At 42.7% G+C, this 21,948-nt stretch overlaps 1 protein-coding gene across 3 annotated transcripts in view; it reads right to left on the bottom strand.

Annotated features, from left to right (window-relative positions):
- RNF130 (ring finger protein 130) overlaps nt 1–21,560 on the bottom strand; it is a 142,105-nt gene extending 120,545 nt beyond the window's left edge. For 2 of the 3 annotated variants that reach the window (XM_025293970.2, XM_025293968.2), the window contains exon 1: nt 20,880–21,558. In XM_025293970.2, the coding sequence (XP_025149755.2) occupies nt 20,880–21,324 (445 nt within the window). In that variant the 5' untranslated portion in view covers nt 21,325–21,558. Of the gene's footprint in view, nt 1–20,879 lie in introns of all 3 variants that reach the window. The other variant, XM_025293971.2, reaches the window with a different exon arrangement.
- Between the last annotated feature and the right edge of the window lie 388 nt (nt 21,561–21,948).

Genomic DNA, 21,948 nt, shown 5'->3' on the forward strand with positions numbered 1-21,948 from the left:
CTATATGCAACAACATGAATTTATCTCACCAACATGAAGTGAGCAAAAGAAACTAATCATAAGATGAAAAATAATACATTGCACGATTCTATGTATATAAGTTAAAAAACAGGCATAATCTCTAGTGTTCAGTCAGAATAGTATTTACTTTGGGGGAGAGAGGGGGGAGAAATAGTGATTGAAAGGGGATATCCAGGAAGCTCTGTGGAGCTGCTAACACTCTATTTCTTGACAAGGTTCAGAGTGACATCAATGTGTTTGCTAGAGTTATTCATCAAGCTGCAGGCTTTTGACTGTACATTTTTCTGTGTGTTCTAGCAAATGAATACTGTATGACTCCACTTATATGAGGTTTCTAGAGCAGTCAAATTCATAGAGACAGAAAGTAGAAGGATGGGTTCCAGGGGCCAGGGAGAGAAGGAAATTCTAGTTGTTTAATGGGTATGCAGTTTCAGTTTTTCAAGATGAAAACAGTTCTGGAGACTGGTTGCACAATAATGCGCATCTATGCAGCACTACTAAAATATCCCATGCCTAAGGTGGTTAAGATGGTAGACTTTATGTTATGTGTATTTTACCATACTTGTAAGAGACTTCCCTGGTGGTACAGTGGATAAGAATCCTCCTGCCAAAGCAGGGACATGGGTTTGATCCCTGGGCTGGAAAGATTCCACATGCCACAGAGCAAGCAAACCCATGCACCACAGTTACTGAGCCTGAGCCGCAACTAATGAGTCTGTGAGTCTCAACTAACAGAGCCCGTGAGCCTAGGGCCTGTGCACCGCACCAAGAGAAACCACTGCAGAAAGAACCCCAACCACTGCAGCGAAGCAGCCTCCACTTACTGCAACCAGAGAAAGCCCGAGTGTGGCAACAAAGACTCAGTGAAACCAAAAAAAATTAAACCAACCAACCCTTCAACAGTTTCCTATTCCCCTTGGGATAAAGTAAAAAATTGGAACACAGCCTAAAAAGTACTGACCCACATTTTCATCTCTACTATATGCCATTCTCCCCCTTACTCTCTAAACTCAAGCATTCCAAGGTTGCTGTCGTTGTTTTTTTAAATATCACTTTCAGTTTTCATATATGTTCCTAGCCTGAACTGGTCTTCCATTCCATGTCCCTCTTTGTTTAATATCTGCTCATGCTTTATCCTCAGCTTAAACATCATTTCTTCAGAGAAGTATTCCCTGACCAACCTAGACTGGGTTAATCTTCTCATTTATGCTCTCAGCATCTTGATCCTTTCCCCAAGAATTATTATTAAATAATTCTTGTGTTATTGTTTAATGTCTGTTTTCACCACGACACAATACACAGGGGCTGACTACCTTGCTGCTTGCACCAGACAGAATGCAGGAACTTCTTGTTCTGCCTGCTATATACTTCCTGCCGTTCAGTCACTAAGTCATGTCTGACTCTTTATGACCCCATGCATTGCAGCATGCCAGGCTTCTCTGTAAATCACTATTTCCTACTCATGTCCACTGAGTCAGTAATGCCATCCAAACATCTCATCCTCTGTTGCCCCCCCTTCTCCTCTTGCCCTCCTCTCATCAGGTGGGTGAAGTATTGGTGCTTCCCCATCAGTCCTTCCAATGAATATTCAGGACTGTTTTCCTTTAGGATTGACTGGCTTGATCTCCTTGCAGTCCAAGGGACTCTCAAGAGTCTTCTCCAACACCACAGTTGAAAGCATCAATTCTTCAGCACTCAGCCTTCTTTATGGTCCAACTCTCACATCCATACATGACCACTAGAAAAACCATAGCTTTGACTAGATGGATCTCTGTTGGCAAAGTGATGTCTCTGCTTTGTAATACACTGTCTAGGTTTGTCATAGGTATTTTTCCAAGGAGCAAGTATCTTTTAATTTTGTAACTGTAGACACCATTCACACTGATTTTGGAGCCCAAGAAAATGAAATATGACAACTTCTCCACATTTCCATCTATTTGCCATGAAGTGACAGGACTGGATGCCATGATCTTAGTTTTTTGAATGTTGAGTTTTAAGCCAGTTTTTTCCTTGTCCTCTTTCACTTTAATCAAGAGGCTCTTTAGTTCCTCTTCACTTTCTGCCATTAAAGTGGTATCATCTGCATATCTGAGGCTATTGATATTTCTCCTGGCAATCTTGATTCTGGGATTTCGTATGATGTACTCTGCATATAAGTTAAATAAAGCAGGGTGACAATATACAGCCTTGATGTACTCCTTTCCCAATTCTGAACCGGTTTGTTTCATGTCTGGTTCTAACTGTTGTTTCTTCTCCTGCATACAGGTTTCTCTGGAGGCAGGTAAGGTGGTCTGGTATTCCCATTTCCTTGAGAATTTTCCAGTTTGTTGTGACCCACACAGTCAAAGGCTTTAGCTTAGTCAGTGAAGCACATTTTTTTTTTTTTTTGGAATTGCCTTGTTTTTTCTGATCCAGCATTCGTTGGCATTTGATGTCTGGTTCCTCTGCCTTTTCTAAACCCAGCTTGTACACCTGGAAGGTCACATACTGCTCACATACTGCTGATTTCTAGCTTGAAGGATTTTGAGCATAATTTGCTGGTATGTGAAATGAGTGCATGAAGCTGACATAGGACGAGGCCCAGGAGCTGAGGGCACCCCAGCTTCACCACTGCAGTCGGCCACCCTGGAGCCGCTGTCTGTCACGGAGCCCGTCTGCCACCCAGGGGCCAAGGGTACCCCAGGCTTTCCGCTGCTGTGGTCACCCTGGGGCCAATCTGCCACCACCGCTGGCTCCGCACATGTAACTGGGGGCACTGGTCACTGCCCGACTCCCACCTCCGTCTCTGGGCTCATCCTTCTGAAGCTGCTTCCCAAGCCAGCAATGCCTCTTCAGGCAGCCGCAACCATGTCATCCCGTGGTAGCCATCTCTGCTCCAGAAACACGTGCTCCTCCTCCAGTCGCTGCGTGCCAAGGCCCCGGCCGCAGCCCGCAGTCCCGACCACCGGCGGCGGCTTTGGGCGGCCTAGCCCCGCAGAGACTCCGCTCAGGCCGCCCCTCAGCACTAGGCATCCTGTGAGATCAGCACCATGGCCGCTGCTGAGGTATTTTAAGCCTGGTATATACTAGGTGTTTAATAATTATTTGCTGAATGAGTATTTGAAGCAGCTGTCCCACAGGAGTTGGGATTTCTGATCCAGATGAACTATAGTCTGGTGACAACATTCAAAAAAGAAACTGCATCACTGAAGGCACTTTGAGGAATCATAGAAGAAAGGTATCAGAAAACTAACCTGTGTAAATAGCATTTCATTGTTTATAAACTGATAAACAAGGGCTGTGGAAGTTATGAGTTCCTTAGGGTCCTATTAATCCTTAGCAAATGTCAGAAATAATTACTAAAGGAATAATTTGTAGACACTTAAATCATGGGATGCCTACACAGGTTCACTACGTGCAGAAGGATGAGTAATGCTCTCCATACCGAGATGTCTTTGGGACCCGTGAATACGTTAGGTTACATGACAAGAGGGAATTAAGGTTGGTAATTAGCTGACTTTAAAATAAAGAGATTACCTTGGATTATGTGGGTGAAAGTGAATATCGCTCAGTCATTACCAACTCTTTGCCACCCTATGGACTGCAGCCCACCAGGCTCCTCTGCCCAAGGACTTCTCCAGGCTGGGATACTGGAGTGGGTTGCCATTCCCTTCTACAGGGTAACTTCCCCACCCAGGGATCGAACCCAGGTCTCCTGCATTACAGGCAGATCCTTTACTGTCTGAGCCACCAGGGAAGCCCACATGTAAGATTACATGTGGGTGGGCCCAATGTGATCACAGGGTCTTAAGTGTAGAAGAGAGGTAGAAGATGAGAGTCACAGAAAGCTCTGAAAAAAGCTTACTACTGATTTCAAAGAGGAAGGGGCCATGAGCTAATGAATGCATGCAGTCTCTGCTAAGGCACTTCAGTCGTGTCCAACTGTGTGTGACCCCATAGACGGCAGCCTACCAAGCTCCCCGTCCCTGGGACTCTCCAGGCAAGAACACTGGAGTGGGTTGCCATTTCCTTCTCCAACGCATGAAAGTGAAAAGTGAAAGTGAAGTCGCTCAGTCGTGTCCGACTCTTAGCAACCCCAAGGACTGCAGCCTACCAGGCTCCTCTGCCCATGGGATTTTCCCAGCAAGAGTACTGGAGTGGGGTGCCATTGCCCTCTCCGAGGCAGTCTCTAGAAGCTGGAAAAAAACAAGGAAATGGATTCCCCCTCAGATCTTCCATAAGGAATGCAGTTTTGCCCAACACCTTGATTTTAGCCCACTGAGACCCATTTAGGACTTCTTACTCTCAGAACTGTAAGGAAATAAATCTATGTTCTTTTATGCCACCTGGTTTGAGATAACTGATCACAGGGGCAACAAGAAAATAACATACTATGGTTAAACCATAAAGACTTCTTCTCCTTCCCAGCAAATCAGGAACAAAGTAAATACTATATATATATATATATATATATGTGTGTGTGTGTGTGTGTGTGTGTGTGTGTGTATATGTGTATATATATATATATTTTTTAATCAAAGAACTTGATTGGCTTTTACGACATAAGACAAAGAAATATGTACAATACTAAATGCAAAGTCAGTAAAATAAATTAGTAAACTATGAAATGCCCACTCCACTCCCCAGAAGTGTCGAGTAATGGAATAATGTCAACCATCTTAGAAGGTTTTTAGGAACACACTACAAGGGTCTGTTCATTCACACTCTTTGATATTTGATACTTTTATCAATAACCTACATCAGTATTCTTAACTTTGGGTCTATGGACCACACTTGAGGCTTCAAGAGGCATCTGAACATCCTAACTCTTACTGAAAACTCGGTGTATATATACATAAATAAGTACTTTTCATCAGAAAGGTCCACAGCTTTCATTAAAGTCTTGAATCCACAACCACAGAAGGTTAAGAACCACTTAGGTGAAGATACAGAAAGTATGCTCATCACGTTCATGGCTGACACACAGCTGCTACAAAGAGTAAAGACTGGATGACAGATCAGGATTCAAAAAGTATCCTGAAAGGCTGATGACCAGCCTAAATCCAGAAAAGATAAAATCACTCGATTTAGGGCGACCTCTATGAAAAAGTCCTAGAAGGTCTAATCAGCAGAAATCTCAGTATGAGTCAGTGGTTAAGGCTACCAAAATAACCTATATGACTCTAGGCATGTGTTCAGAATGATGAGGAAGAAAGTTGTTCTCTCTTCTGTACTGGTGAAACCAAACTGCAGTGCTGTCCAATTTTGCTTTCTCTTTGCATTAATTTCTTCTGGCTGCCGTACCAAAGGACTACAAACCTTGTGGCTCCAGTCAGTTCAGTTCAGTCGCTCAGATGCGTCCAACTCTTTGCAACCCCGTGGACTGCAGCACACCAGGCCTCCCTGTCCATCACCAACTCCAAGAGTTTACTCAAACTCATGTCCATTGAGTCGGTGATGCCATCCAACCATCTCATCCTCTGTCATCCCCTTCTCCTCCTGCCTTCAATCTTTCCCAGCATCAGGGGCTTTTCACATGAATCAGTTCTTCACATGAGGTGCCCAAAGTACTGGGAGTTTCAGCTTCAGCATCAGTCCTTGCAATGAATATTCAGGACTGATTTCCTTTAGGATGGACTGGTTGGATCTCCTTGCAGTCCAAGGGACTCTCAAAGGTCTTCTCCAACACCACAGTTCAAAAGCATCAATTCTTCGGCACTCAGCTTTCTTTATAGTCCAACTCTCACATCCGTACATGACTACTGGAAAAATCATAGCTTTGACTATACACAGACCTTTGTTGGCAAAGTAATGTCTCTGCTTTTTAATATGCTATCTATGTTGGTCATAACTTTTTTCCCAAGGAGTAAGTGCCTTTTAATTTCATGGCTGCAGTAACCGTCTGCAGTGATTTTGGAGCCCCCCAAAATAAAGTCTGTCACTTTCCACTGTTTCCCCATCTATTTGCCATGAAGTGATGGGATCAGATGCCATGATCTTTGTTTTCTGAATGTTGAGTTTTAAGCCAACTTTTTCACTCTCCTCTTTTACTTTCATCAAGAGGCTCTTTAGTTCTTTGCTTTCTGCCATAAGGGTGGTGTTATCTGCACATCTGAGGTTATTGATATTTCTCCTGGCAATCTTGATTCCAGCTTGTGCTTCATCCAGCCTGACATTTCTCATGATGTACTCTGCATTAAAGTTAAATAAGCAGGGTGACAATATACAGCCTCATGTACTCCTTTCCTTATTTGGAACCAGTTGTTGTTCCATGTTCAGTTCTAACTGTTGCTTCTTGACCTACATACAGATTTCTCAAGAGGCAGGTTAGGTGGTCTGGTATTCCCATCTCTTTAAGAATTTCCCAGAGTTTGTTTTGATCCACACAGTCGAAGGCTTTGGCATAGTCAATAAAGCAGAAATAGATGTTTTTCTGGAACTCTCTTGCTTTTTCAATGATCTAACGGATGTTGGCAGTTTGATCTCTGGCTCCTTTGCCTTTTCAAAATCCAGCTTGAACATCTGGAAGTTCATGGTTCACGTACTGCCAAAGCCTGGCTTGGAGAATTTTGAGCATTACTTTACTAGCGCGTGAAATGAGTACAACTGTGCAGTAGTTTGAGCATTCTTTGGCATTGCCTTTCTTTGGGATTGGAATGAAATCTGACCTTTTCCAGTCCTATGGCCACTGTTGAGTTTTCCAAATTTGCTGGCATATTGAGTGCAGCACTTTCACAGCATCATCTTTCAGGATTTGAAATAGCTTAACTGGAGTTCCATCACCTCCACTAACTTTGTTCATAATGATGCTTTCTAAGGCCCACTTGACTTCGCATTCCAGGATGTCTGGCTCTAGGTGAGTGATCACACCATCATGATTATCTGGGTTGTGAAGATCTTTTTTGTACAGTTCTTCTGTGTATTCTTGCCACCTCTTCTTAATATCTTCTTCTGTTAGGTGCATATCATTTCTGTCCTTTTTTGAGCCCATCTTTGCATGAAGTGTTCCCCTGGTATCTCTAATTTTCTTGAAAGGATCTTTAGTCTTTCCATTTTCTCTATTTCTCTGCACTGATCACTGAGGAGGGCTTTCTTATCTCTCCTTGCTATTCTTTGGAACTCTGCATTCAAATGGGTGTATCTATCCTTTTCTCCTTTGCTTTTCACTTCTCTTCTTTTCTCAGCTATTTGTAAGGCCTCCTCAGACAGCCATTTTGCTTTTTTGCAGTTCTTTTTCTTGAGGATGGTCATGATCCCTGTCTCTTGTACAATGTCACGAATCTCCATCCATAGTTCTTCAGTCACTCTATCAGATCTAATTCTTTGAATCTATTTCTCACTTCTACTCTATAATCATAAGGGATTTGATTTAGGTCATACCTGAATGATGTAGTGGTTTCCCCTACTTTCTTCAATTTAAGTCTGAATTTGGCAATAAGGAGTTCATGATCTGAGCCACAGTCAGCTCCGAGTCTTGTTTTTGCTGACTGTATAGAGCTTCTCCATCTTCAGCTGCGAAGAATATAATCAATCTCATTTCGGTACTGACCATCTGTCCATGTGTGGCTTAAAACAACATAGATGTATTTCCTCCTAATTCAGGAGAGCAGAAGTCAAGATCAAGGTGTTGGTACAGTTGGCTCCTTCTGGAGACTCCAAGGGAAAAAGAGTCCTATGCCTCTCTCCTAGCCTCCAGTGGTTGCCAGCAATCCTTGGCACTCCCTAGCTGTGGCAGCATAACTCTTATTTCAACCTCTATCTTCCCATGGCCTTTATCTTTGTGTGTTTCTCTGTATTCTCTCTTCTCCTTATAAGTCACTGGATTTAGGGCCCACCATAAACTAGTATCGGAGAAGGCAATGGCACCCCACTCCAGTACTCTTGCCTGGAGAATCCCAGGGATGGGGGAGCCTGGTGGGCTGCTGTCTATGGAGTTGCACAGATTCGGACACGACTGAAGTGACTTAGCAGTAGCAGCAGCGGTAAACTAGTATGATCTTATCTTGATCCTTAACTACTTACATCTGCAAAGATCTTATTTGCAAATAAGATCGCATTCTGAAGTGCCAGGTGGACATGAATTTTTGTGGGACTTTACTGAACTCACTGTATCCTTTAAGTGGAATGCCATGTTCTGTGGTTTAAAATACTATATTCTTAAGAACAGAAAAAGAACATGAAGTCTAAGGGTTAGAGGACTTGAATCAGACAAGGAAATTAACAACTCTCTACAAATTTTGAACCAATTTTTCTTCTGCAGACGAAAAAAAGACTTTCTAACATTCTGGTTTCCAGAGATGAATGTGGTAGCCACTCATTTGTTCAAGTGTGAGCTGTAAAACCACTGGATAGGAATGCTGAGGCCTGAGATGAGTGGCTAGACTTGATGATTACAGATGACCATTAAGTTCTTAGATTCTACAATTCCTTCCCCATGTCTCCATCTCCATGGCCCTTTTAACTGGCCATTATACAGAATCAAGGAGAAGGCAATGGCAACCCACTCCAGTAGTCTTGCCTGGAAAATCCCATGGACCGAGGAGCCTGGTAGGGTGTAGTCCATGGGGTCACAAAGAGTCGGACACAACTGAGCGATTTCATTTTCATGCATTGGAGAAGGAAATGGCAACCCACTCCAGTGTTCTTGCCTGGAGAATCCCATGGACAGAGGAGCCTGGTGGGCTGCCATCTATAAGGTAGCACAGAGTTGGACACAACTGAAGCGACTCAGCAGCGGCAGCATACAAAATCAAAGAACCATAAAGCTCTATTAATACAGCAAACAAAATGTGAAGAGTAGGAGGTAGAGGTGAGTGGGATACCAGCAAGAAGGCACACAGTGTAAAGAAAACATAGAGGCCCTAGGAACGAGAGTATCAAAATACAGGTAGCTTCAGCATGGTGAGCAAGGGAGAGATGAATGGCCTGAGGGAGGGAAAGGCTGGGACCGGACCAATCAGGAGGTGTCTTGGAGTTCAGATTTCCAGTCTAAGGATTAGAAGAAGCCACTGAGGGGTAATTTAAGCAAGCAATGACAAGACTGGGTGAAGTTTCAAGATCACTGTGGCTACTGGGGAGAAACGACTGACAGAAGTTAAGAAGCAGGAAGACCAGAGAGATGGCAACTGTCTGTACTACGATGACAGGAGTGAAAATGGCAAGCAACAGATAGATATGATACACACTGACAGTAAAATGTGAAGGATAAATCAGAAGTGGAATGTAAGAAAAAGAAGCTAGGATGACTCTTAAATTTGTTTAAATAACAAGAGTGGACCACGATGTCATTTGCTGAGATGGGGAAGACTAGAAAACAGGTATTAGTCACTCAATTGTGTCCAACTCTTTGCAACCTCATGGACTGCAGCCCACTAGGCTCCTCTGTCCATGGAATTCTCCAGGCAAGAATACTAGAGTGGGTAGTCATTCCCTTCTCCAGGGGATCTTTCCGACCCAGGGATTGAACCTGGGTCTCCTGCATTGCAGGCAGATTCTTCACCATTTGAGCCACCAGGAAAGCCCCAAAAACAGTGGTAGTAGACAGGATATATATATACATATATATATGTATATACACACACACATCAAAAGCTCCATTTATCAATCTGGAGATGTTCTTGGGAAATTTAAGTTAAAAATACCAAGTAGGCCGTTGAATATATGAATCCAGAGCTCAGAGAAGACTGGGCTAAAAGTAAAGACATAGAAAGAAGTGACAGGAGAAGTGGAAACAGGAAAAGCTTACTGTAAACCAAAATGTCAAAAAAGGAAGAAACAATTATTGGAGGACACATCTTGCTAATGGACCTGCAAAATAAATCAAGATAGAGCACAGATGCTCAGAGACATGTTTTACAACTATGGCGGCTCAATGTTTAGATGCTGAGTGTTGTTCCAGGGGAAGGAGCTTTGGGGAGGCTGGTCTCACTGCTCCCAGTGTGGCCGCCTCTACAATGGCTCTTGCCTTGCTACAAAACAAACGCTGAATGCTATTTTTGCTTCTGGCCTTTTTTCTGCTAAAAGTGAAAATCCTCTTGAGGTTTCATTTGGTTATCAAAAATAGGTACTAATGTAGGTCTTTCATAAAAGCAAAATGGCATAAGATGAACTTTCGAAAAGTGGAGATTACCCATAGTTAAGTCTTCATGCTTTAAATACAGACTGATTTTAAATAGGGAAAACCAAAATAAAATAAAAGCATCAATATCATCATAATAAAAATATTATAGAAAAGTCCTGTCCCTTTCTAGGATTCACTAACTGCTCAAAATGATGCCACAATGATGCCACACATATACCCTGAGAAAACCATAACTGAAAAAAGACACATGTACCCCAGTGTTCACTGCAGCAGTATTTACAATAGCTAGGACATGGAAGCAACCCAGATGTCCACTGACAGATGAATGGATAAAGTTGTGGTACATATATACAATGGAATATTACTCAGCCATAAAAAGGAACATATTTGAGTCAGTTCTAATGAGGCAGATGAACCTAGAGCTTATGATACAGAGTAAAGTAAGTCAAAAAGAGAAAAACAAGTGTCATATATTAACACATAGGAAATGGCAACCCACTCCAGTGTTCTTGCCTGGAGAATCCCAGGGACGGGGGAGCCTGGTAGGCTACCGTCTATGGGGTCACACAGAGCCGGACACGACTGAAGTGACTTAGCATAGCATAGCATAGCATATGGAATCTAGAAAGATGGCACTGATGAACCTATCTGCAGGGCAGCAATGGAGACTCAGACATAGAGAACAGACTTCTGGACACTGGGGGCAAAGGAGAGGGTGGGACAAATGGAAAGAGTAGTATGGAAGAATATACATTACCGTATGTAGAACAGATAGCCAGTGGGAATTTGCTGTATGACTCAGGGAGCTCAAACTCAATGAAGAGTGGGATGGGGTGGGAGGTGGGAGGGAGGTTCAATAGGGAGGGGACGTGTGTATACCTATGGCTGATTCACGTTGGTGTATGGCAGACACCAACACAATACTGTAAAGCAATTATCCTTCAATTAAAAATAAATAAAAACAATGCTACATTTTAGCTTGATTCCTGTTAAGACAAGAATACTTGGTCTTAACTCTTTTCTTATTGGGGAAAAACATGCACTTTTCAGCATATTTCTAGTCATCTCTCAGTTTTCTACTCATTCTAACCATGGTTTGGAATTAATTCAATTTTTTCTTGAAGCTAGGGAATAAACTTTACAAAAAAAAATCAACTTTAGACACTTACTTGTTCCCTTTAGAGAGTATGACTTTCCCTCTGTGAAGAAGGTTTTGTATAAAAATAACTTCAAAAAAATGAGAAAAAAAAATGAGAAATGTTACCCATGACCCAACAGATACAACACAGCCATTTTTATTTTTGCATATTACTTTGAGTCCCTGTCCACTGTAAAGATATTACTTTTGTAGGATATACCTAACTTTCACATGATCCCCTTTAATGGTTGTGTAACATTCCACGAAGTAGATCATTCATAATTTACTAAACTCACTTTAGAAGTGGTACAAGACATGCTGGAAGTATGAGTTCTGTAGTCACACAGACCTACATCAAATCCAAACTCTTCTGAATCACCACAAGATTCAGCTGGTGGATTACCTCACTCACTTTAATTTGTCCATCACTAATTACCAGTACCACCCTCCTATGTTCCAGGCTCAACACTGAGCACTGAGTATACAAAAGTGGACACCAGGATCTCTGCCTTCAGAAGCAAACAAGATAGATACACAATTTCCAACCATATTAAGTGCTATAAAGAAAAAATAAAAAACACTAAGAGACTGGAGTGCCTTGAATTCCCATCCACAGAATGAGGATATCGTACCACCTAGAGCTGTTACAAGAATTCAATGATACTCCATGTACAATACTTGGCACCATTCTTGGCAGAGAGTATGTACCCAGTATATGTTAACTATATCACTGTTTGGGATAAAGAGAGATCACCAAAGCAGGAAATATCATCCCCTCAGTACACACTTTCTTCTTTTCTCTATCAATAAAAATCTTACACTTTTTCAGGTTTGAGTTTACTGCTAGAAGTTTGATGTGGGTCTACTTTTTTAAATTTTATTTATTTTATTGAAGGATAATTGCTTTATAGAATTTTGCTATTTTCTGTCAAACTTCAACATGAATCGGCCATAGGTATACATATACCCCCTTCCTTTTGAACCTCTCTCCCCATCCCACCCCCTAGGTTGATACAGAGCCCTTGTCTGAGTTTCCTGAGCCATATAGCAAATTCCTGTTGGCTACCTATTTTACATATAGTAAAGTACGTTTCCAACTCAATGGACATGGGTTTGGGTGGACTCTGGGAGTTGGTGATGGACAGGGAGGCCTGGCGTGCTGTGGTTCATGGGGTCTCAAAGAGTCGGACACGACTGAGCGACTGAACTGAACTGAACTCACTTAAGTTTCCATGTTACTCTCTCCATACATCTCACCCTCTTCTCCCCTTTCCCTCTATCCCTAAGTCTATTCTCTATGTCTGTTTCTCCATTGCTGTCCTGTAAATATCTTTAGTATCACTTTCTAGATTCCATATATATGCATTAGAATATGGTATTTATCTTTCTCACCTCACTCTGTATAATAGATTCTAGGTTCATCCACCTCATTAGAACTGACTCAAAGGTGTTCTTTTTTATGGCTGAGTAATATTCCATTGTGTGTATACACCACTTCTTTATCCATTTATCTGTCAATGGACATCTAGGTTGCTTCCATGCTCTAGCTATTGTAAACAGTGCTACAATGAACAATGGGATACATGTGTCTTTTTCAATTTTGGTTTCCTCAGGGTATATGCCTAGGAGTGGGATTGCTGGGTCATATGGTGATTTTATTCCTAGTTTTTTAAGGAATCTCCATACAGTCTTCCATAGTGGCTGTATCAATTTACATTCCCACCAACAGTGCAAGAGGGCTCCCTTTTCTCCACACCCTCACCAGCATTTATTATTGGTAGACTTTTTGATGTTGGCCATTCTGACCAGTGTGAGGTGATATCTCATTGTAGTTTTGATTTGCATTTCTCTAATAATGAGCGATGTTGAGCATCTTTTCATGTGTTTGCTAGCCATCTGCATGTCTTCTTTGGAGAAATGTCTGTTTAGGTCTTTTCCCCACTTTTTGATTGGGTTGTCTGTTTTCCTGATATTGAGCTGTATGAGCTGCTTGTATATTTGGGGAATGAATCCTTTGTCAGTTGTTTCATTTGCTATTATTTTCTCCCATTCTGAGGGTTGCCTTTTCACCTTGCTCACAGTTTGATGTGGGTCTATTTTTAGATCCATTTCTCTCCTCGTCATGTTCAAGTTTCCTTTTACCTCCATGAACAAACTGAGTATATTTATAATAGCTCTTTCAACACTTTTATTTGCAATTCCATCATTTGTCCCACTTCTGGGACTGTTTCTGCAGACTTTTCTGTCTGGTTATGGGTCATATTTTCTCTGCTTGGCTTGTCTGCTCATTTTTTTATTGGATGCTGGTATTGAATTTCATGGTTTTGGGAGCTGGACTTTGTTGTAATTCCTTCAGACATTGTTAGGGTTTGTTCACGATTAGGTACTTCAAATAAATCTCATCCTTTTAAGGCTTGCCTCTAAGATTTGGTAGGTGGGTCCAGAACAGGCTTTTCTCCAGGGCCTTACTCCATGCCTCATCCATTAGGTTTTTCTACTTTGATTAGTGAGAATATGAACTATTCCCAGCCTTGTGTGAACTCCAAGAATTCTTCCACCTGCTAATTTCTGACAGGTCTCCATAAAATGAGCAGAACAGTACTTGATCAAAGGCTTGAGTGAACGAACCCCTTGCAGCTCCCTCCTCCCCTGTACTGACCTCCTCACACATTCAAGCCTACTCAAGCTGCCTTCACCTCTCTCAGCTCTGAACTCTGTCTCATCAACTCAGGAAGACCACTAGATTCTTTCTGGGTTCCCCTTCCCTGAGCTTCAGTTTAGAAACTCTCCAGGTGGTAAGCTGAGGCAGTCACAGAACTCTGTTGTTTATTTCCTTCCTCTCAGGGATCATTGTCCTGTGCTGTTTTCTGACCTATTTCTAAAACTGCTGTCTCATAACTGTCAGGTTTTCCAGTCACTTGAGGTGGCAAGGTAAGCCTAGTGTTCCATTATGGCTAGAGGAAGAACTAATCAAGTTTAATTTCAACTTCCTCATTTTCAATGAAACCTCTCTAGACTACAAGTCCAAATAATTTTTCATTTCTCTGATCTTTGTACCATTTACTGATCTAGCATAGTAACAGAGGCCCTACAGTATACTTTGTCTATCAACACCCCACCATCCCCATCCCATCATACAGATTTCAGCAACACCTGCCATTAGTTTCACTACCAGACCAAGCACCACAGGGTTAAATGCAACCACATATTACAGTGGCTTGCTAGCGCCAGGCGCAGTTTGAGGTATTTGGTTAAAACAAAGACGACGCTGTCCCTAAGTTCCAAGAGCTCACAGTCTGGGACAACTTAGGAATCAACTTCTCACCCATAAATCCATAACATAGTTTTAACGGGAAAAACTAAGGTATAAATGAAACTTTAGAACATGGATTGTGGCTTGTCAAAAGTTTTCTTAAAGGGCTAGAGAACAAGCAGTTTAGGCTTGGAAGTCATACAGGCTCCTGTAATAACTGCTCAACCCTGTCGGTATACCACAGAGCCACAGACACGTGAATGAATGGACAGGGCTGTATTCCAACAAACTCTGTTTACAATAACATGCAGCCGGTGCCCTTGCTGGTGTCTGCAGACAGCCTGCACCATCCACAATGGCACGTCCTATTTGTGCCATCCAGACAAGTTCTCTTAGGCAGCAATTGCACACCATATCTTCCACACACACCACAGAACTTGCATAATGCGAGCTCAGAGGAGTTTATTAAGGACTTTTTAATTTATTTCCTTTGGCATTTGAAGGGATCCCTTTATTTTGTTCAAGACTGCTTCCAACAGTAAAAAAAGCTACACTTACTATGACTTATGGAAAAGAAATCAATGTTTAGTGCATAAAATACTCTAAGGATGATAAAACAAACAAATGATGATCCTGAAAACTTAATTCATTTTGTAAATAAGTCAAGGTTGCTATTTACTTAAAAGCAGCAGCTCTGAGGATTGGTACGATTAGGTACTTCGAATAAATCTCATCCTTTTAAAGTTTGCCTCTAAGATTTGGTAGGTGGAAATGCACCTCAGAGGTGTGGACATGGTCCAAAACACTACCAGACTTCTTTGAGAATTATCTAAAGAGAGAATTCACAAGCACATTAAAAGACTGCCTTAAAAATAATTTTCCATTGTCAAAATTAAAATCTATCCAGAAAAGACAGACATTTGATAAACTGTATGTATTTTCCAAATGGTTCAATCAAAAAGATTACCTCACAAAACAAATTCTGAAAGTGTTTAAACTTTTCATAGTTGCAAAATACGCATGTATACATAGAAACACATACACGCCCATGTGACTGGCATTAAAAGAACAGTATCCTTAATGGGTATATCTGGCACTTTGTTTAACAAGGTTCGTCTTACTATTTTACAGTTACACCTTGTTCAAGATGGAGGGATCTTACAAGCCATCTAATCTAATGCTCCTTCAAATGAAGGATTTCCCTTTTATAATATTCAAAACAATGCTTTGTAGTTTGTTCATCTCTTAAAACTCATATTCAGAAACGAACATGCACTAAAAGTGTGCCTGGCCTATAATGAAGTGGGACCTGTGTTACCAGGATACAATGCTCAAATGCATGCAAGATTAGAATGGGCTGGTCAGTGAGTGAACAGAGGCTTTGTCCTATAAAATGCAGCTTGAAGCCTTATTTCCCCTCAACTCCTTTCACTGCAGCTAATTTTTCTTTACCCAAATTCAAGACTATACAATAATTTCTATTAACTTTTCTCTTAGTTTCAGCCCACCATTCCATACATTGAGATCTTGAGGATCCTGCTGTCCAATATTTCAGTTAAATATGTCACATCTTTATCAAATCACTGGCACAACAAAGACCTTCACAATGTGAGGAATAGCAAGATGAAAATTCTAAGGCAGAAAGTACAGACAACACTTTGCTATAAAGAGAAACAGAAAGATGGAACAGAGGAAGGATGTATATATTTGGTGTGGAGGTTTAAAAATATATACTCAAATTTTATATGCTAATGAATCATCCAAAAAGCAAAGGAAAAATACAAAATGTTGTTAAAATTTAATACAAATACAATTTATCATATATTGCTTGGTTATCTATTCTAGGTCAAAATTTGGTTTTTAGAGGCTCCAGCTCCTTCTGAATTCTCTTGCCTTTCAGGGTCTCTGATTCCAGGATAACACCTACTTTTTTTCTGAATATTTTGAAATCTCTATATCCGGTAGCCCCTGCCTTTGGCATTATACAATCTAATATATCATGGCCCTTTTCATCCAAGATCTTGTTTCCACATTGATTGCCTTCACCCTGAAATCAGAATTTTAAAAACCAAGTTTAGGTTTAATGGATTCATCCAACAAAATCACATATATAAAACATAAGAATCTAAGGTTTTTTTTAAATGTTATGACATCCCTTCAGTCAACTAGATGACCAAAAAAAATTTATTACTTGGTAAAATTGTTCTCCAAGGCTTAAACATCCAATCCTGAAAATTTCTATGCAAAATGACTATTACCAAATTCTTCCCACCAGCATATCTGCATACAAAATGACATCATCAACAACAGGGCCTCTCCCCCAACCCCCACCTCCAGGCTCAAACAAAAAGTTAGTGTGCACACACTCAAAGCACATCTACAACGTCTGTTCCACAGTAAATGCTAGCTAGATTTTACATTTGTTTCTAGATCTAAGCTCACCCTTTGAGTAAGTTAGTAATAAGAAAGCAACCATGAACAACAACCAGTATCTGTGAATAAATATAAGGCATGTTCCTGCAAAAGTTCACTTCAAAAAATAAATTCTTTACAGTTAAAATATGAAATTTGTTATCACCAAATAAATCTCCATTTAAAATGTACTCTAATGATAAAGAATGTATTTTCAAAGTACAACACTTGTTTATGAAATATTTTATAAAGTTTAACATTTTTCAAAATGTACTTCTAAAATACCAAAGCATTTAGGAAGAAATTGCCAAATTGCTCTTTAAAGATATAGGACAAATAAATCTTGTCCAGTAATTCATACATGCCTAATTTACAGAAATAATGACTCATTGGAAAAGACTCTGATGCTGGGAGGGATTGGGGGCAGGAGGAAAAGGGGACGACAGAGGATGAGATGGCTGGATGGCATCACCGACTCGATGGACATGAGTTTGAGTGAGCTCCGGGAGTTGGTGATGGACAGGGAGGCCTGGCGTGCTGCAATTCATGGGGTCGCGAAGAGTCGGACACGACTGAACTGAATTGAACTGAATGCAAAATAACTAGAAAGGTTTTTACTTTCACAACCAAGTCAAAGAATTAAAACGAGTTATCATGTTAAGCTCTAGGAAAACTACTTTTGTCTTTATATTCACCAAACACTTGTCCTCAAAATTTTTATTAACTTCCCATCTATTGACCACAGCTGGTTCTTTTTTTGCCAGTAATTCTGTCTCATAACTATTTTTTTTGTAATTTGAACATCACTTTGTTTAGTGTCAACACTCGGTAAATCTTCAATAAACACATTAAGAATTCTCTTCAATTTAAAATTACAAGCACACAAGAGTCAGAATATATTATTTTTTCTAAAAGCACTAAAATTTGAGACTAAATCAAGAATATCATAATGTGAAATAACCAAATATTCAAATTTTAAGCTATTTTTTTTTTCAATTGGGGTGTAATAGACATAAGGGCTTCCCTGGTGGCTCAGATGGTAAAGAATCTGCCTGCAATGCAGGAGGCCCATGTTCCATCCCTGGCTCAGGAAGATCCCCTGGAGGAGGAAATGGCAACCCATTCCAGTATTTTTGCCTGGGAAATCTCATTAACAGAGGAGCCTGGTGGGCTACAGTCCATGTGGTTGCAAATATCCAGACATGACTGAGTGATTAGAACACACTGACATAATAGATATAAGCCATTTTCTTAAACATGAAAAATTTTAACAGATTTCTATCACCATTCTTGTTTTTTAAAATACATTCCTAGGACTTCCCTGGTGGTCCAGTGGTTGGAACTTTGCATTTCCACTGTGCGGGTGTGGGCCAGATCCCTGTTTGGGGGAACTAAAGATTCTGCACGCTAATGATAGCGCGGCGAAGAAACAAAAACAAAAAAACAAAATATAGTCCTAAATTCCTGCTGATAAAGCACAAAAACTTCTTAGATTTCATGTTAGTCCACTGACTTAGAAATAGTTTACAGGTAAACTGACATAAAAATGCCACTAGACCGTGAGCTTCAGGAAGAAGAGAAAAAATTTGTTTTGCTTATTTCTGGGGCCCATCCCTCTTCCCTAGTACCTTGGATGATGGCTGGGACCAGCAGGTTTTCAATTAGTATTTGCTGGATTGAAAGACCCTATGTGTGCAGATCCCTTAGTAGAAAGCCAGACCCAAACTACCTGCAGGATTCCACCACTGACGCCATGAAAAAACCTTGAGCAATCTCATGATGAGCGGATACAAAATGAGCCCCTAGAGAACAGAGGAAATGAAGAGAAGATAGACACCCAGGGGAACTGACTGCAGACTCAAGTTTCCAAGACTGCTCCAATGTATTCACATTGATGCCATGTCTGAAACTCCACCAATTTATAGAGATTCATTTAGGTTAACAAATCTCCTCTTGTAAGAACGCAGGCGCCATTTAAGCCTCTCAATAACCTTGTATTGTGCTGTGCTTAGTCGCTCAGTCGAGTCCAACCCTTTGCAAATTGCCAGGCTCCTCTGTCCACGGGGATTCTCCAGGCAAGAATACTGGAATGGGTTGCTATGCCCTCCTCCAGGGGATCTTCCCAATCTAGGAATTGAACTCATGTCTCCAATATTGCAGGCAGATTCTTTACCATCTAAGCCACCAGGGAAGCCCCTCAATAAACTTAAGGTATAACTATTTCACCATTCCCTTTTGCAGACAAAATTGAGGCTAAAAGGCCAAATTACTTTCCTAAACTCACACAGTACTTCGCCAGTGACATAAGGCTTATGTACAGCACAATTGGAACCTCCCCACTGACACAGGAACAAGACCAGCCTTTTCCACCTATCAGTATCCAATATCCTTCTATACAAACACCTAAAACAAGTTTTCTAAAGATGGGGCCTTTGCTTGGAATGACAGGCAAGAAACAAGTAGTTTCAGAACACAGATCACTTATGAGGCAAGTATCTAAAGTGAGGATCATGGATTCGAGGTGCCTAGAGGAACCCAAAGACAAACCACAGATTTCAAAATACTGCACAGGGCCAGTTCTTGTTCCAGAACAGTTTGCCTCTCCCTCTTCCTTCCCTTCCACGTGACCCTCACAGATCTCAACCCCAGAAAACAGACTACCATTGTCAGTGCCACAGTTTGGAAACATTTTGTGTCCCAAACACAGTGACTGGCACAGAACAAGCAAGCAAATATTTACTGAATGAACCAAAGGCCAAAGTTGTTACTGTGGGCAAGGCAGGACCCTAACTGCCTTTTTTTTTTTTAACAAAGTGGAGATGAGAAGTGCATACTAAGCAACTGATTATTGATGTAAAAATGAACGTTTGAAAGGAAGGTGTAAACTGAGGAAAGGCTGGTGAAAGCCCTTCCTGATTCTTCTTCCCTAGCTAGATTGCCTCAAAGAAAAAAACAGCTTAGCACATTCACAAACACATATCTGAGAAGTGGTGTGATGTTTTAATAGTTTATAGAGTATAAAAACAAACACCTTATGTAGGTTGCCTAGTTTAGGTCATCTTAACATGAAAAGCAGCTTTAAAAAAAGTCCCCTCTCAGCATTCTCAGGGTGAGAGTGGGTAGAGATAGAGAAGATAGACATTTTTCCAAAAAGTCTGCTGTGGGCCAAAAACAAAACCATACTCCACAGTGTGGGGAAAGTTTCTTTTAAAACATTACCAGAAATTTGTACAAATATATGCTTTATACTAAATTATTAAAGAGCAAATGATAGGAAGACGTAAGATTAAGCCAAATGGCTTCAAAGACAACTCTCAAAAATTTTACCTATTTCCCCTCTGGCAGACTCTTATGACCTGAAGACTTGGCTACAGGTTCCAATTGGTATCGGATTCGTAGTAACGTCAGATGTTCAGGCGTCAAATTACAGTAAAGCTGGTAGGGCACAATAAGAGCCAAAAGCAACACGGAAGATGCCCATTTTCCTCCTCCACTCTCCTTCCACTTGTCACATAAGAAAAACGGCACGTTTTTAAGGTAGAAAAGGGCCTCATCCTTCTAGATTCAATACAGCGCAGTCTGTGATTTCGGGAAGGAACCCGTGCGGATTCCGAAATACAGGTTGAGACTTCATCCATCATGAACTAGTTTTGCACTCTTCCACCACCTCCTTTGTCTGAGCTGTCCCTGCAAACTCACAGTTCAATGCCTTCCTGTAAACAAGCTAACTGAACCCAGGGGAAAAAAGCCTTTTTAAAAAGAAAAGAAGAACCCAATAACGCGTCTGGAGCCTCATTCCCAGCAGCGAACAGGCGGGGGAGGACACGACGGGAACCTCAACCCTGGGGCCGCCCGCCGAGCGGCGCATCAATCCGGGCGGGGTGGGGGCGCCGCATCCGCCGCCTCCATGCCCAGGTTGTGGCTCCTGGGGGATGAGGACCAACCCTGCCCCCCTCCGCCTTCCACGGCTCCTCTCTTCCCTGCCAGGCACTCACCTCCATGGATAGGCAGCGGCGCCAGAACCTGGCCGCGGACCTCGGCCTTGGGCGAGTCGAGTCCGTAGCGCCCGCGGTCGATGCGGAATGTAAGCGGGGCGCCGCGGCCGGGCTCCTGCACCGTCACGTTGATGAGCGCAGTGTAGTACTCCTGGCTCGCGTTGTCTGCCCGCGCCGGCCACAGGCTGCAGGTCAGCAGAGCGAACGCGGCGAGCCGGGCCGGGCCCGACCGCGCCGCGCCGCTCATCGTCCCTCCGGCCGCCGCCGCTCGCGGACCGGGCTCCCGGGCCGGCGCCGAGAGGAGGGGCGGGCGCGGCCGGCCCTGCAGCGCGAGCGCACGCGCGCGGCCTGTGCGCGGCCGGGCACGAGCGCAGCCCTCCTCGGCGCCGCGGCCCCGCCGCTCGCCACCCTCAGAGCCGCGGCCCGCCCGCAGGGAGGCGCCCATGGGCGCTTCGGCGAGGACAGCGGGTCAGGGCTCGCGCGGTCGTCTCCTCTGGGTCCCTCCACGGCCGTGTCGGCGGGCCCACTCCATCCCCTGGCCCGGTCCCGCCGAGTGGGGGTGCCTCGTGAGGACGCACCCGGCGGGGAAGATGCGCCCGAAGGAAGGTCTTCGGTGCACCAACTCCTCAATGCCCGGCAGCCGCCTCAGGCGCGCGCTCCCCGCCGCCCCGCCCCCTGCCTGTGGAGTGGCACGGCGCAGGCCTGGGACTCAGCCCCACCTCCTTTCGCTTGCGTGCGAGCCCCTGTCAGCTCCCGCCCGCCGGCACGAGGGCCCTGCAAGCCCCATCGCTGCTTGCCGCGTACCCGGCCATGTTTGTACGGCAGGCCGGATGCGCGTCTGGCTTGGTTGGAGTCTGGGGGCTTTCCAAGGGCCTGTGGAAGAGTTTGAGATGAGGATACAAAAGAAAAATAGCTAAAACTTTAAAATTATTTTTAAAATTAAATGTCTGTGGGATTTCACATTTCAGCTGGTCACCTCCAAGTCATGTAATCAGCATCTCGGGAGAGGGTGGGGAATGCTTCTGTGCAATGAGTACGGGGGCTCACTAGACCCGGATCTTTAAGGATA

This window comes from Bubalus bubalis, chromosome 9 (assembly GCF_019923935.1).
Source record: "Bubalus bubalis isolate 160015118507 breed Murrah chromosome 9, NDDB_SH_1, whole genome shotgun sequence".
Taxonomy (NCBI): domain Eukaryota; kingdom Metazoa; phylum Chordata; class Mammalia; order Artiodactyla; family Bovidae; genus Bubalus; species Bubalus bubalis.